Source organism: Amphibalanus amphitrite, unplaced genomic scaffold, assembly GCF_019059575.1.
Source record: "Amphibalanus amphitrite isolate SeventyFive unplaced genomic scaffold, NRLGWU_Aamphi_draft 000004F_arrow, whole genome shotgun sequence".
NCBI lineage: Eukaryota > Metazoa > Arthropoda > Thecostraca > Balanomorpha > Balanidae > Amphibalanus > Amphibalanus amphitrite.
This window is the reverse complement of record NW_024881501.1, coordinates 2,383,291-2,398,518: the sequence shown is the minus strand read 5'-3', so window position 1 is coordinate 2,398,518 and position 15,228 is coordinate 2,383,291. Positions and strand designations below refer to the sequence as shown.

The window sequence follows — 15,228 nt, the reverse complement described above, 5'->3', positions numbered from 1 at the left end:
GGCCGGCCCTCGGCGGCGGAGCTGCTCATCTCGAGCGCCTGTGACCGGACCGGCGGCGTCACGGCTCCTCTGTAACTCCCATGTCTGGCTCAGCCGCCGTCTCAGCTGCACCGTCGGTGCAGGACGTCCTGTAAGCGAAGTTCCGCTCAGCCTGCGTCTATCTGATCAACGTGCCGAGGCCGACGCCAAATCCTGCCGTATCCTCCAGCCTGATCGCATACCTACTTCACAGTCCACACACGGCCGGCCGCGGCCGGACACATTTGTTCGCTCTTTAACTAAAAAATGACTTTTGACTTAGCCATACCATCAAAACTTTCAAAATACCGGGAATAATTATTTCGGGTGTACCAAGTTTTAACATTCCATAACGGTTTTAGTTTACCCCCAACTGGTGGAGTAGTTTTAGAATGTACATTGTATAATAACGTCATAGGTATTATCGTAAGTTTGGACATCTGACTAGTGAGTTCGGGAGTGATATAACAATGACCATCGGATCCGGCGTGAAAAATAACCTCTAATAAGTCATGTGTCGCGTGCCGACTACCGTAAGGTGACCTTTCGTGATCTGATCTGACATGACATGTCCGCTGCCCAACCCACAGGTTGGGCCCTCAGGTTGAAAAATCGGTGCACTCTAAGGCGACGATTTTTCAAGTTCAGATTGTTCCTCGTGGAACAGTGAATCATACAGTGGCGGATCCAGGAAAACTCCAAGGGGGGGGGCATGAATCCGAAGTGGTTCCCCTGCGTACCTATACCCGAAATTAAAAAGTCAACGGATTTCGGCCACTTCATTTTGATGGTGCCCTATTTTCTTTTCTTTTTGTATGTTGCCCCTGTCGGGCCTGTGGTGCCCCTGCTAGGCCGCAGGTGCCCCTGACAGGTTTGTGGTGCCTCTGGAAGGACTGTGGTGCCCCTGACAAGCCTGAAGTGCAAACGACAGGCCCATGGTGCCCCTGCGAGGCTGGTGGTGCCAATTCTAGGCTGGTAGTGCCCCTGGCAGGCCTGTGGTACCCCTGCTAGGCCGCCGGTGTCCCTGGGCCCTGACAGGACTGTGGTGCCACCGACAAGCCTGAAGTGTCCCCGACAGGCACGTGGTGCCCCTGACGGGCCCAAGTTGCCCCTGCGAGGCCAGTGGTGCCTCTGACAGGTCTGTGGTGCCCCTGGCAGGCCTGTGGTGCCCCTGACGGGCCCAAGGTGCCCCTGTAAGGCCAGTGGTGCCCCTGGCAGGCCTGTGGTGCCCCTGCTAGGTCTTTGATGCGCCTGACAGGCCTGTAGTGCCCCTGGCGGGCCTGTGGTGCCCCTGCTAGGCCGCTGCTGCCCCTGGGCCCTGACAGGACTGTGGTGCCCCTAACAAGCCTGAAGTGCCCCCACAGGCCCGTGGTGCCCCTGACAGGCCCAAGGTGCCCCTGCGAGGCCGGTGGTGCCTCTGCCAGACCTCTGGTGCCCCTGGCAGGTCTGTGGTGGCCCTTGCAGACCTGTGGTGCTTTTGCTAGGCCGATGGTGCCCCTGACAAGCCTGTGGTGCCCCTGACAGGGCACCTTCTGGATGGTGCCCCCTTAGGAGGTTTCTGGGTTGAAGCTCCCGTCGGTGACCTCCGTGATGGACTGAAAAAAAAAAACTCTGTGATGGTGCCCCCGAGAGGCCCATAGAGGGGCCATGGCCCCCATGCCCCCCCCCCTACCGCCTGGATCCGCCACTGGATGCATATAAATCAATCAACCAGCGCGTAACGTCGTATCTCTGTCACCTGTTGTCGAAACTCCAATGTCCACACAATTACGTCTGATGGGTATAAGTGGCCGTTTCACGTACATGCGTGGACATTGTTTGGCCCCGCCCACTTGTCCATGTTATGTCAAAAAATTCTGACCTCTGGTCCATGTAATTACGCAAAGCTGTCTCTTAATCCCCTGGCGATGCGCTTATTATTTTAATACCATGCCAAGCGCGGGCACTCGGTGTATATTGGTGCGGAATGTCACATCTCTATCTCAGTTGCAGTCGTGGTGGTAGTGGCGTTTGTTCGTGTCCATGATGTACCGCAAAACTCCCATGTCCACACAATTACGCCTAGTGGGTATGAGTGTTGTGGGCCTGGATGGGGGGGGGGCTGGATGGGGGGGGGGGGCCTGGATGGGGGATGGGGTGACGGCGCGGTGTTCCATCTACGTTGGCCGTTATGGTTCTCGTTGTCATTTCGAATAAATGTGCTGCAACGGTACTCAGTCTGTTTACTTGGGGTGGCGTTCGAGAGTCGAGGGTCGATGAGAGTCACCGAGGGTTAACTGTTCCTATTGATATTTACGCTACCCGAAGACAAATATTATTTCAAAGTAAGTTACGCGCTAAATGTATAACATAATTATCTTTGAAATTTTTTAGTTATAGCCTGCATTTATTATTGTTCATGTATGCGGATTGCAGTGGTTTTCTATTAATTTATATTTTTCAGGTATAGACCGACTTGGGCCTGATCATGGGCACGCAAGACGTGAAGGAGTACGTCATGACGAGTCACCGACACCGTGAAGAAGTACGCAAGGGAGGTCATTGGGACAGAGACGGCATATTCAGACGGCAAGTTTTAAATGTGCAAGAATGTAACCATAAGGTAACTTTCTCGTAAAGCAAGTGAGCATTACCTACGCTGGGGGAAGGGCGTTACCCCTTGATCTCGTCTCCCAACATTAGGGTAGCGACAGACGTGAGCGTCTTGATTCTTCACATTATTTATTTGTTTCTTTGCATTTTATGAAGCAGGTTTTCCTCTTAGTTTGCCCGATTCGCAATAACTCCATCTAAAAAGATAAGTACAGGGTACCAGTTACGAAGCGGTATTCCAGAGCCAAGACGCCACCGCAGCTGGCCTGCCAAGCATCTCACATGGGTCTGTGGTGGTCGGGCCGGGCGACGTCAAGCTCGTAAGTGCCGATGATGATGTCGCCCTGCTGGTTAGTTAAGTTCTAGCACACTCGGTGCTGAACGTGAGTTTTGCTACGGAGAAGAGAGCATTTCTATCATATGTACCTACAGCAATACATAATGTCCAGTGGCGATGGCTGCCCGGTGTCACAGGAGGTGCTGCGGTTTCACCAGCAAACCGCCGGGGTCGAGCGCTGAGCGCAGCAGGTGGCCAGGAGACACGGCCGCCTATCCCATGAGCACTAGCAGGTAGCTCACCAGAGTGATGGCGGACGAGCCTAGCCTGGCCGTGATATGCACGTTAAAGGGACCCTCCCACCTTCAAAAAGTTAATGAATGGGCATGAGAGTGATGTCGCTCGGTTCAGAAACAGCGAAAACGAATATCTACCAAATTTCAAAAACGAACATCTAAATATTCTAGATATTCGAAAACGAATATCTAAAGTGAACTAATGTTAAGGTGGGATGGTCACTTTAAAGTGGCCATCCCACCTTGACATTAGTTTTGAGTTGAGATAGCCAAATTGGTGGCCATGGCCTGCAAATACCGGTTTGGGCACTCACAACATCGAAAAATGCTTTAATTCGGAGATATGGAATTTCAAACTTGCAGTTTTCGGATTCTAAGGGGCTAATGCACTGGAATGCCCCCTTAGAATTTGTGACGTCAGCGGAGATCCAACGATTTTTAAATCTTTTACTAGAACGTTTGGCAGCCAGGGGCGTAGCTTTTTGGTTTTCGTTGGGGGGGGGGGCAACGCTGTCAGGGGCGCCTTAAGGGCATGGGGGCGCCTCCCCGTGACTGTTAAGAAATAAGTCTTATTTAAGTGTCACTGCTAGTATCACTGCTAGTTACTTTATTTCCCTCCTCACAGGTGACGAACTGGTGGCGCTACTCGCCTACGGGCGCGGGCCGACGCTGGGAGATCTGAAGAACGAGCAGAGCTCCGTGAGTGTCCAGTCGTCCAGCCTTAACGTTCAGGGAGCACTGGGCAACTTCGAGCTGCCAAAGTCGAATGTCGGTGAAGTTGCCACAATCCTTGCAGCTCATGCCGTGTTTTATTTTCCGTTCCGTGGGTCATGCAAGTACCTCTTCGAGGTGCTCTACATGGAGGCCCTAAACATAAACATTTCACTAATTAAGCATCGCAGAAGATAGTGTGCTCCCTGGCTGAGTAGAGTGCAAGATGCGCGTGCGAGAGTACTGGCAGTCGCGGTACGCCACCCTTGTCATGTCGGCAGCTCAGATCCAGCACAGACCCACACACGAAGAGTGTATACTGCGTGGCCTGCGTGGCGCGTGCGTTACATGTTTCAAAGTGTTTCATGTTCAAGCACACAGAGTACGAAGTACAGGTTGCCACAATACAGGTTACAGGTTGCCACAAAAATTCACACGCGGGGTGAGATCGGCCTAGCGCGGTGGCCAGGGCAGTTTGGGCGAAGCCCAGCCTCACCCCGTGTGAATTTTTCAAGTTGGGGTTTGTAAAGTCGTAGGTATACGTAACGCGGTCGGCGAACATTCCGGAGTTACACAGTCGGCTCAGAGCCACCTTCGCAGAGATCACCGTCGAGATGCGCTAGAAAGCAGCGCTGGCGTACCGCGAGCGCCTCGAGAAAGTGATGAAAAACGATAGGGGTCACGTCGAAGTGTACATACAGCTGAGCTGAACGTGAATGGATTTGTCTAAAAGTTTGAAGAATATAATCTCAAACGTATATCTACATTGTGTGAAAATATTCAATTTAGCTAACTATGATGTAAGTTAATAAAGTTTCAAATCGGGGGTTTAACGTGCGCCACCCTGTACATAGACCAAGGTGATTGTGTGGTACTTGTTACTGCATGTGATTAAATCATCTGTGAGCTTGAGTTGTTGCAGCTTGAGTGGTGTACTTAGTGGTCATCCTTTGTGTTCCAGTGTGCATCTACCAGATGAAAACCAACATTTTCCTGACCACTTTCGCTGTATGGTGCAGCACTGCTATATCGTATATAATTTCATGCGCAGAAGTGCCCTTTATTATTTAGTAGCCACGATCCCGGCTTCGTCAGATGAATGTTTAGTCAGCTGACTGTGAGACCGTTCCGTTCAGGCATATTTACGTCTGGACAACGAGTTGCGTTGGAGAGGCCGGAAATAGTGGCGATTTCAGGACCGCAAGAATGGACCGTCATACAAATGATTCTTTTTTAACCGTGCACTGTTTTCGGCCGGAATTTAATTGTTACTACAAAATATTTTGTAATTACGTTTTCACTAAGAATGAATGCCATCAGGGCTAAATTTTTACTACTATTGCATTTTGTCAAGAAGCATATAGTGCTGTTATATTGCAGTTTTAGCGCGTTTGTTACAAAATATGAAGCGAATAAGCGTCAGTGTAATTCATCAGTGCTAGAAGTTAACTTGAGGGGAAGCCATGCTAATTGCTCTTGTCCATCCACTAAAATTTATGAAATATTTTGCTTCGTGTATTCCAAAAGGAACTATTTCATTTGTTCCTTCATGTCAGAATTGAAGGTGGATCATTAAATTTTCAACGCAGTTTACTAACAAGCATTTTGATTTGGTGATATAAGCAGTGGCCAAGAAAGGTTGATCAATCCTGAAGTTCAATCATCGGATCCCCCAAGGACAGAGGATATATTGTATACATGTCCTGTAAATCAAAACAAACAAGCATTTGGTCTTTCTCGTATATAAGTAGTGGCTAAGAAAAGGTTGATCAATTCTGAAGTTCAGTCATCGTACCTCAACTTGGCAGCAAGATCCCCCAAGGACAGAGGATATATTGTATACCTTTCCTGTTAATCAAACATTTTTGTGCCTGCAAAAGTGCAAAGGCTTAAGTTATCTGTGGTGTGTTCCGAGTTAGGCTATATGGCCGTTTTTGTTGTATGTATATGTGGAGATTGAATATAACTGTGACCCTGTGCTTGTTTGTATACTTACTATGGTCAAACAGGGAACAGCACATTCACATAAAATACTCACCTAGCACTTAACTCATAGCTGTACCCTGCAGGATCTGTACTTGTTCATGTCTCGAGCATTAACAAAGCACTAAAGTAGCTTAGTAATCATTTCCCACATTTTCTGAGCATCTAACATGACATACCTACAGCAGTGCAGAGCAGCTTCAGAGAAGAAACACTTTAAATGCACAGACTCACACCAGCCACCCAATGAGCCAGTTCCTCAGTTGACTGTTTCCCTGGATGCAGCTTGGCAATGTGAGCTAACTTTGGGCAAGTTGAAGGTTAGCAGGTAAGATTGAGTTAGGGTGAGTACCTACCTATAACTGGGTGCTACTGCTATGCAGGTCTTGGGAAGGCTGCAAATGTGTGTGATGATTGAGGTTAGGTCAGCTGTCAGGTTAGTCAGGTATGCTCATTGCTCAGGTCCAATTTTTATGGACACTTGGCAAATTAAAAAACTAACAATCTAATCTAAGCTAACCTGACTAAACATACACAACTACTGACTATAGGAACTAAGCACTAGGGTGTGTCGTGGAGGGGGTGATTTTCGCTGATCTTAATGCCGTGTCCGGAATTTGTTGCGCTGATTCATCACAAAACAATTTTTCACTAACATTTGTTTCAAAACTGCGCAGATGTTGGCCTCTGGAGGAAAGTTTGCACCGATGTCAGATGCCCCAGCGCCATCTGTGATACAACACACGGACGACTTAAGAACTAAAGATATGGCTACGAAACTAAAGGTGGCGCCACTGATCGTTTCGAAGTCTTCGATTGTCGGCATGCAATATCAAGGGCATTTGAGCGTCGTTTTTGTTATGATCAGTTTTTTTATTGCAAGCAATGTTATTTTCATTCTGTAATATTCAAATCTGCAAAATTAACTAACTATGGAAATATGCTGAATGTGTTGTCATATACATGTACGATTTATTACGTTTTGGAACCCGAGGATACCGGCTGATATATATATTTTTTTTTGTTATTGATTTATGCTATTCTGCTTTGAATCAAAACAATTCTGCATCGGGTCAAATTCATACCGAGACGGACGGTGGTGGGGAGATAGGGCTTACTGGGGTGGGTATCTAATGATAGCAAAGTCGATTGAACTGATGCCTAAAACACGTGCTACTACGCATCATTTCATCCTGGGTAAGGCAGGTCCATTGCCTACAACCGTGCTGCCGACAAAGGGTGATGTGATTAACTATGTAAAATTTCTCGATCAAGACAGCAACGGGTTCTCGACCACCCGGAAAACGCCAGCTCCTTCAGTTTTCAATCATGTCGCTGTTAGTGTCAGTGAAATGTGGTCGCAAGAGGGCATCCCTGTCCATGGAATTAAATATGTCAAAGAGCTCGTGCGAAAGGAGTATGCTGCATATAAAAACGCGAACAGGACGAAAAAATCTCAAAGGGCGGACGCTGACAATAGCCACTTCTTGAAGCTATTCGACATCGCCATGTGCAAATGTGCCTCCCGTGCGGCGTGCTGCTGTCCGCGAGATGCAAAAGTTCCAAGTGAGGAGTGGCCATTCCTCAAGGACCAGCGACACAAGCGCCGACTGACGCTGGGATCATACGATCGGGCCACGAGTGAGGCGAGGCAGGCGCGTCTGCAGCGTCAGTTATCGCGACACCGCAACCAGCAGCATGGTGGCGCTACGGAGCCTTCTCCTGGGCCGAGCGGCGTTGGCAGTGGCAGCACCGTCGGCGCTGTGCCCGCCGAGCAGCTCCGCCTCGGCGACACTGACAGCAGTGACAGCGGCGGCGGCGACGCCGGCAGCGACTCGTCTGCGGATGACGAAGAGTTTACAGCTCCGACTGCACTTCCGAGTGCCAAGAACGCAGATGATCTGAGGGAGACGGCGCTCGCAGCGGACCGGTACGGCGTTTCTAACCGGGCCGCTGCTGCTATCATAAACGCGTTTCAAGTCGATATCGGGCGCATCAATGAAAACGACATGTCGAACGTCGTCGACGCCAAGAAAATATGGCGCGCGAGAAACATGATGAGGAATGAATCGGCCCGACAAAACATCGACGCAGCTGTGTCCGGAGGAGTAGAGAGCTTGTACTTTGACGGGCGCAAGGACAAAACATGTACCGACTGTTCGGCGGCGACAGACATACAAGAACATGTCGTCGTCCTGTCTGAGCCGGGGAATCTGTACCTGACACACTTCACCCCTCAGTCTGGGAGCGCCATTCACATGGTGAACGAGCTCTACACCATCGCTGTGGCGTTCGGTGAACATGTGAAAGCACTGGGATGCGATGGTACGGCGGTGAATATCGGGACCAGCGGTGGTGTGTGCCGACTTTTCGAGCTGGCGACAAATAAGCCCGTGCACTGGTTTGTGTGCATGCTGCACGGCAATGAATTGAACCTGCGGCACGTATTCAAGACGCTGGACGGCACTACCAGCGGACCTCGAACCTTCAACGGCGCCATCGGCACCAGCTGCGCCGAGGACGTGTGGAGGAGGGAGGTGGCGCCGTTCCAGCCCGTGCCCGGACACGTGCCGGAGATGACAGCCGAGCTGGTCGCCACCCTCAGTCACGACCAGCAGCTGCTGTACCGACTGGCTCTGGCGGTGCAGACTGGCGACATGTCGGACTCCGTGGCGCGACAGAGGATCGGGCCACTCAACCACGCCAGGTCAGTACTCGGGGCGCAATATGAGGCATGTCCGTTATTTCGTGACACATGCATAGTTACGCAAGTAAAATAGATTAACAATTGATCGCACGTACAATCATATGCAGGTATTGTTTATTTCAGAAGCATGCAAAGAATGACAAACGAGCATTTAACTTACGTCATTATCAAGTTTGAATATTGTTTAATGAATAAGTTATGCATGCAAATATTATAATAATCAGTTATTAGTTCGTTTCATTCAAAGTAGATACCTATTACCTAATAACTTAGATCGAAACCTCGCTTGTGTTCTTTGTTACTCTAAAACAATACAGGTTTCAAAATACATGTTTATGTTACCATTGGAAACATGAAAGTTGTCAACTTTCATTCACTTGTCTTACAGACATAAGTAATGACTATACCATTATCAAATTAATTACCTAAGTTTTGATAAAACTGTGTTACTGCAACAGAACACATGTGATACGAGTGGAGTAGCGCCTCTACCTATAGCTAACGAATGTTCGCTGTTCAGTGCAGAAAACGGTTTATTTTAGCCGTGTTTGTACGGCACTTTATCGTTGGTTTGTGATTTGTGTGCGTGCTTGAATTTTCTTCTGATCAAAATTGTGGCGTCCGTTTCAGATGGCTGACACTCGGCGCGCGGGTGCTGCGCCTGTACGTGAGCACAGAGTCACCGTCTGACAGCCTGCGGCTCCTCGTGCAGTTTCTGGTGACTCACTACGTGCCGGTGTGGTTCTGCATCAGGCGACACCCCGACTGCACAGACGGTGCAAAGAACTTCCACCGTTCTGTGGAGCTTCTCCGAGAGCTGCCGGAGATGATCCAGGAGGTGGTGCGACCCGTCCTGCAGCGCAACGGGTACTGGGCGCATCCTGAGCAGGTGCTGCTCGCGATGGTGGCTGACGGTGACGCTGGCGTCCGACAGGAGGCCGTGCGCCACATACAGGCAGCCAGACAGCGCGAGACGGAGGACGTTCGGCCATTCCGGCTGCCGGAGCTGAACTTCAGCGCCTCCGCTTACACAGAGGTGATCAGCTGGAGCCCGCCGGAGAGTGTGACGCAGCCGCCGCTGCTGCGCCACCTCACAGACGAGCAGCTGCAAGCCATCGAGCACTCTCCGCTGCAGCTGCCGAACTACCCGGTCCACACGCAGGCGGTGGAGCGGGCAGTTCGGACCGTAACCGAAGCGTGCCTGGCGGTGCGTGGGGAAGAGGCGCGTCACGGCTACATCACTGCACGCCTGAAGCACCGCCGCTGCCATCCGGTCTTCGCTTCGAAGAAAGACTTCCAGATATGCTGAACTGCTCAGTGATCACTGTCACCCGTTCGTGTGACTGCCAGTTCGGTCCTGTCGCCGTGTCTTCGAAGTTGCCGTCGCCGCTGCCTTGGCCCGCTGCGACCCGCCGGGGCCTGCCCCTGCCGCTCGCTGTGATGTGGTTGTCGCTGCTGCCGCCGCCCCACCCCCCCCCCCCCCGCCCGCCCCGCTCGGCCGGTTTTAAGAGTGCAGTGCCATACCGTTACGTGAATGCTCGGAAGATTTTCGTGTTTTTGCGATTCTGTAAAAGGATGTTTTCTTCATACGTGAATTATGTCGTGAATGAGACCCCATACGTGGGTGTCTGGTGTATGGTTTCGGCTTTCGGTTTGCGTCGGGTGCAGTGATTGATGTATTTTATGTTACATGTGGTTGATTAATACGAGGATTTTCACGAAAAAAAAGTTCGGTCCTGTCTCGTATCTCGCATTGATGATTCGAAGTGTAGTGAATGTTGCTTCATTTGTTAGCTATCGATATACGTGGCATTGTGAGATACCATGTACTGCATTCAGATGAGCCAGGCTCTCATGATGTTTGCTATCGTTCTATTTAATTAGTATTATATTGATAAGCACGGAAATGGCAAGTAAACGACATAAAACGGCGTTCGTGGAGCGGTCGGACAGGTTTTGCACTCAGCGCCACCTAGCGCCACTTATGAGAAGGAGTAGTTCCGCAATATGCCGTATGTTGTTCTGCAGATGGCGCCACTAATACAAATGAGACTGAACGGAGACACAAACTTTTCAGAAGAGGCCATCAAGTACGGAGTTTTGAGGGGAATTATCGTCCTAGATGATTTAGCAACATATCAGGGCACCAAATAATTCTAACGGCAGATCATTTTTGGATTGACGACACACCCTACTAAGCACCTACCTACTTGTGCCTACATCTCATACCATGTCAAAGTAGAGTTCCTTGGTGGACCGTGGAATATTACCCTAAGTACTTTTTATATCCCAGCCCTGTGAAGAAAACTAATACTTCTAAGCTCTGAGTCACTGCTGCCCATCTACAGGAAGAAACACTGAGACTGAGAGCTTTGCCATTGTATATTGGACCAATAATCACTATCACGAATGACTATGAACACATTATATGATCACATTGTTGCATGGATTGTCACACTGACAATTTTACTACAATCCTTTTTTCAAGAAATACAGTGATGATTAAAGGTAGTGTGCCACCTTTGAAAGATTTCCCATTTTATTTTCCTAGGATAAGAAGCTTCTGTTTTTACCTAATATCGCAAAAAAAAATCAAAAATGGGCCTGGAATAGTGCCTTTTCGCCTAAAAGTTTATCGGTTTTTCGATATGTATAACAACTGTAGTGGGCTCACCTGCAAACAGGCGTCGGCAACAATCGCGAATGCGGCGCACATGTGACAATAAGCAAAGGTCATTATAGAGTTACGACGTACGGGAATGAGTTATCAGCTGTCTAATCGTAGACAACACAATGTCGAGCCTTAAACGGTAAGCCTGTATTGGTATTGTTTCTTTTATTTGGCTGTCGAACATTATTTATGGTTTGAAATATGATTTTATGTAAAATAATTGATATGAAAAAGCCGTCTCTTAAGTTATGACCCCATTTCACCACATGCAAGTGGCAGAAATGACAATGATCAGCTGACGCATTTTTCTTGGCCGAAGTCAGAGCGCGCGGCCCGACGCACCACCACCGCACCACAAAGTATGAGCAGAAGCCGCGCCCAAAGCCAGGGCCCCGGTAACGTGAGGTAGCCGAGTCGGGGCAGCGTGCGCTGACCCAAGCCGGGGCCGCAGCTTTGGGCGCGGTCTACCGCATTCCCGCGGGTAGCCCCGGGCTATCACATGACACCGGGAGGACGCGCGGCCCCGGCTTGGGTCAGCGCACGCTGCCCCGACTCGGCTACCTCACGTTACCGGGGCCCTGGCTTTGGGCGCGGTCTACCGCACCACCTAACAGGCGTGTTCGAAACCGCAGGAGATGATGATGAACGGGTTTATCGAAACTTGATTGGATGAGCATATCGGTAATAGCGATTTCAGTGTGTGCATTTATTGTTCATAGTGGTGTGAAATGTGGTTGGGGTACGACCGACAACCCGTCGGGGCGAATTTCGCACTGGGGTACTTAAAATTTGAAGAATTTAAGACGTTTCCATGAGTTTTGAAGGTATGGATAAGTTCTAAAAATCCGGTTCTCCTTATCTGGGCCATTAACTCCATACGGTCCAGGAAAGCTGGCACACTACCTTTAACATCAAAATCAACATAAAGTGGATTTAGTGATCAAAGCTTTCTCCTCCAGTAGCAATGGAATGATCGCATGTTTCATTTGCCAGACATTGACTACCTGATGCACATTACAATCTGCATAGCATCTAAGCGTAGTAAAACTGCCCAAGTCAATTCATTCTAGATTTTTAACTTGATAGTTGGCACTAATTTATCTTGCTGTTGTAAGTTATTATTCAATATTCATACCAATACATCAATATGCGCTCATCAGTCAACATTTTCTGGCATGATCCTGCTCAGCGTGCTCATCAGTAATTGCCCCAAGGTCTGCAATATTATAGCTTGTTTTTGGCCAATAAGCTCTTTTAATTTTATTTTTTCTTGCTGATATATAAGCCCGATCAACTTGCGTTTATCAACCAAAATTTCATAACTTGTTCAACTTGATCACAGATTAACATGTTAATCTGTGACTTGATATTGATATTGCTCAGGAGTCAGGACCTCTGTCAGCCTCCTGGATACTTCAGATTGTTTTCAGTCAACATGCTTCTTAAATATGATATAAGTCAATCTTAAGGGATTCAAAACATCCAACAAAACGACGTACAAGAGTAAGAAAACCACCAGATAAACTAAAAAAATGGCCTTGGAACGGAGCCAAGTGGTGCTCTCCATTTGTTTGTTTACAATGATTGTAGTGCTGATGTATTTTTAGGACTCTGAACGTCGGCTTATAAAAAATGAAACGTTTTTACAAAAGTTGTAAGGCGAGTAAAATTTATCTAAAAGAACTAAAATATTCAAAAGCCAAAGACTATGAAATACATGAATCGGAACAAAAAAGTAACCCAAAAATCCAGCCTAATCACCGGCTCCTAAAACTGCAACAAAATCAGCACTTTTCCCCGCAACTCGTTGTCCAGACGTAAATATGCTCCGTTCAGTTGTTATCAAGGCCCTATATACCAGGTAGGGTCGTCCGGCGATTCTACCTTTTCGTGACGTCAGCTGGTGACGTCATTTGGAGTCAAGTCTCGAAGCCCCGTTCAATCCCCATGTAAATGAGCGATTTTCGAAGCACTGTAGAATGAAGTCTGCACAAGATATATCAAAACCTAAGTATCTTATCTGAAAAGAGGCAGACAATTTTCTGCAAGTTATCTATTACGTGTTTTTCGCTAAATCTTTTGCTTTTTTTCACAAAAGCGTAAAATGTCCCCCATGTCTCCGCAGCCTCCCTGCCGCCGGCCGCCGCGCGGTCGCGGTAGTGTAGTGGTTAGCGTGCCCGCGCAGTATTCCAAAGGTCCCGAGTTGGAATCTATGCGGTGCGGAACTTTAATTGCAATTCCAAGCTGAATATACGCACATCCATAATAAATTATTATTCGTATAGCTAAACTGTCACCAAGCTATCCATATAAATTGACTTTACCCAAAATATCGGCAAGATTCTATTAAAATATAAATTCAAATATGGCGGCTTGGACTGCCGCGTGCGTTAGGCTCCGCCCATAGCTCCGCCCACATGCGTGACGTCATTCGTGTTAGTGGACACACGCGGAGATAGGGGACGACATGGGCCTGGTTGTTATCGTGTGCGTGTCGGTATCGCCTGAAGCTCCGTCAAATATAGCGCGATTCTGAGCAAATCTCTGTGTTCCCGACCATCAAGATCTAAACATGGCGCGGTCGGTCGGTGTTCATTACTCGTGCTGAATTTCGCTGACATTGGTTCATAATTGTGTGATTAACGTGGATGATCTGTCCTTGCCCCAGCGCGGCCACGCGGCTCGGCGGTAGATGACAGTCGACCTAGCCACCTAGCGGCGGCCAGTGACACTACTGGGCGCGGAATCACTCGCACCTGGTGCCGGCCTGCACTCAGGTGTCCGTGGCCCAGCGGTCAAAGGCGCCCGGCCTGTGCGCCGGCCGCGAGGAGTGACGCGGGTTAGAGCCCCGCCGGCCGCTGAACGTTTTGATCGCCACGACTATGGAAGACTTCACAGCTGCACTTGTCAGTCTGACGGAGCTGATTCGCCAACAAGCGGAGACTGCTAACCAGCGAGAAGAACGTCTAGCGGCAATCGTTGAAACACAGGCTGCAGCTACCTCTACTGCAGTTTCTACGAACAATCGCCGTGATGAAACCTCAGCAAATCGCCCGAAACTTCCGGCCTCAGCTACGCCAGCGCCGCGTCTATCTGGCGGCGCCAGCCTCAGGGAGTTTTCGACCTGGAAGGAACGACTCAACGGCTACAACATGCTGACCGGAGTAGACAAGCTGTCACAAAAGGAACAGCGCGCGTCTCTGTACACCATCGTCGACGACGAATGGTACCGAATCATCAAGTTCGGCCTCAGCGACGTCACGGATACTTCCGACCTGGATGAAACCATCTCAGCCATGGAAAAACACCTGCGGAGTCAACGCAACGTCATCCTGGACAGGCGCGACTTCTACCGTCGCAACCAAGCAACCGACGAACCGTTTGACGACTACCTCATCGCGTCGAAGGAGATATCGGAGTTCTGCGACTTTTGCAAACACTGCACCGAAGACCGACTCCGTGATCGCCTCATCACTGGGCTGTGTGACGAAGCTGCCGTCCAAACCCTGCTGTCGGAAACAAACCTCACGCTGCAGAAGACGGTAGACATCTGCCGTGCGCGTGAAAACGCATACGCCAACGCCTCAGCACTCACCGGCGATCGCCTCCAAGCGGTGTCAGCCTACCGGCGTGGTCAACGCAGTTACAGCCGCGGCCGAGACATCTCACTACTACGAGAGCAGCGTCCTCAGCAGTAGCAGCTCCACCGAAGAAGCAAGTCCGCTTCGCAGACACCCCGCCTGATGTCCCCCGCCGCAGCACCCGTCAGACACGGCCTCCGAAGAAGCTAGTCGTCGACCCCACTCGGCGCTCCTACCAGTATGTGTGATCGACTGGGGGGAGGTGTACCGGTGATATCGACTCGGGGGGAGGTGTATGGTGCAGCACTGCTATATCGTATATAATTTCATGCGCAGAAGTGCCCTTTATTATTTAGTAGCCACGATCCCGGCTTCGTCAGATGAATGTTTAG

General features: G+C 49.5%; 1 protein-coding gene across 1 annotated transcript; it reads left to right on the top strand.

The window, feature by feature from the left end:
- Positions 1–6,452: 6,452 nt before the first annotated feature.
- On the top strand, positions 6,453–10,780 carry LOC122371446. The gene is made up of 2 exons (XM_043347822.1): positions 6,453–8,584; positions 9,215–10,780. The coding sequence occupies exons 1-2, from the start codon at positions 6,912–6,914 to the stop codon at positions 9,891–9,893; spliced, it is 2,352 nt and encodes a 783-aa protein (XP_043203757.1). The 5' UTR covers positions 6,453–6,911; the 3' UTR covers positions 9,894–10,780.
- Positions 10,781–15,228: the final 4,448 nt, after the last annotated feature.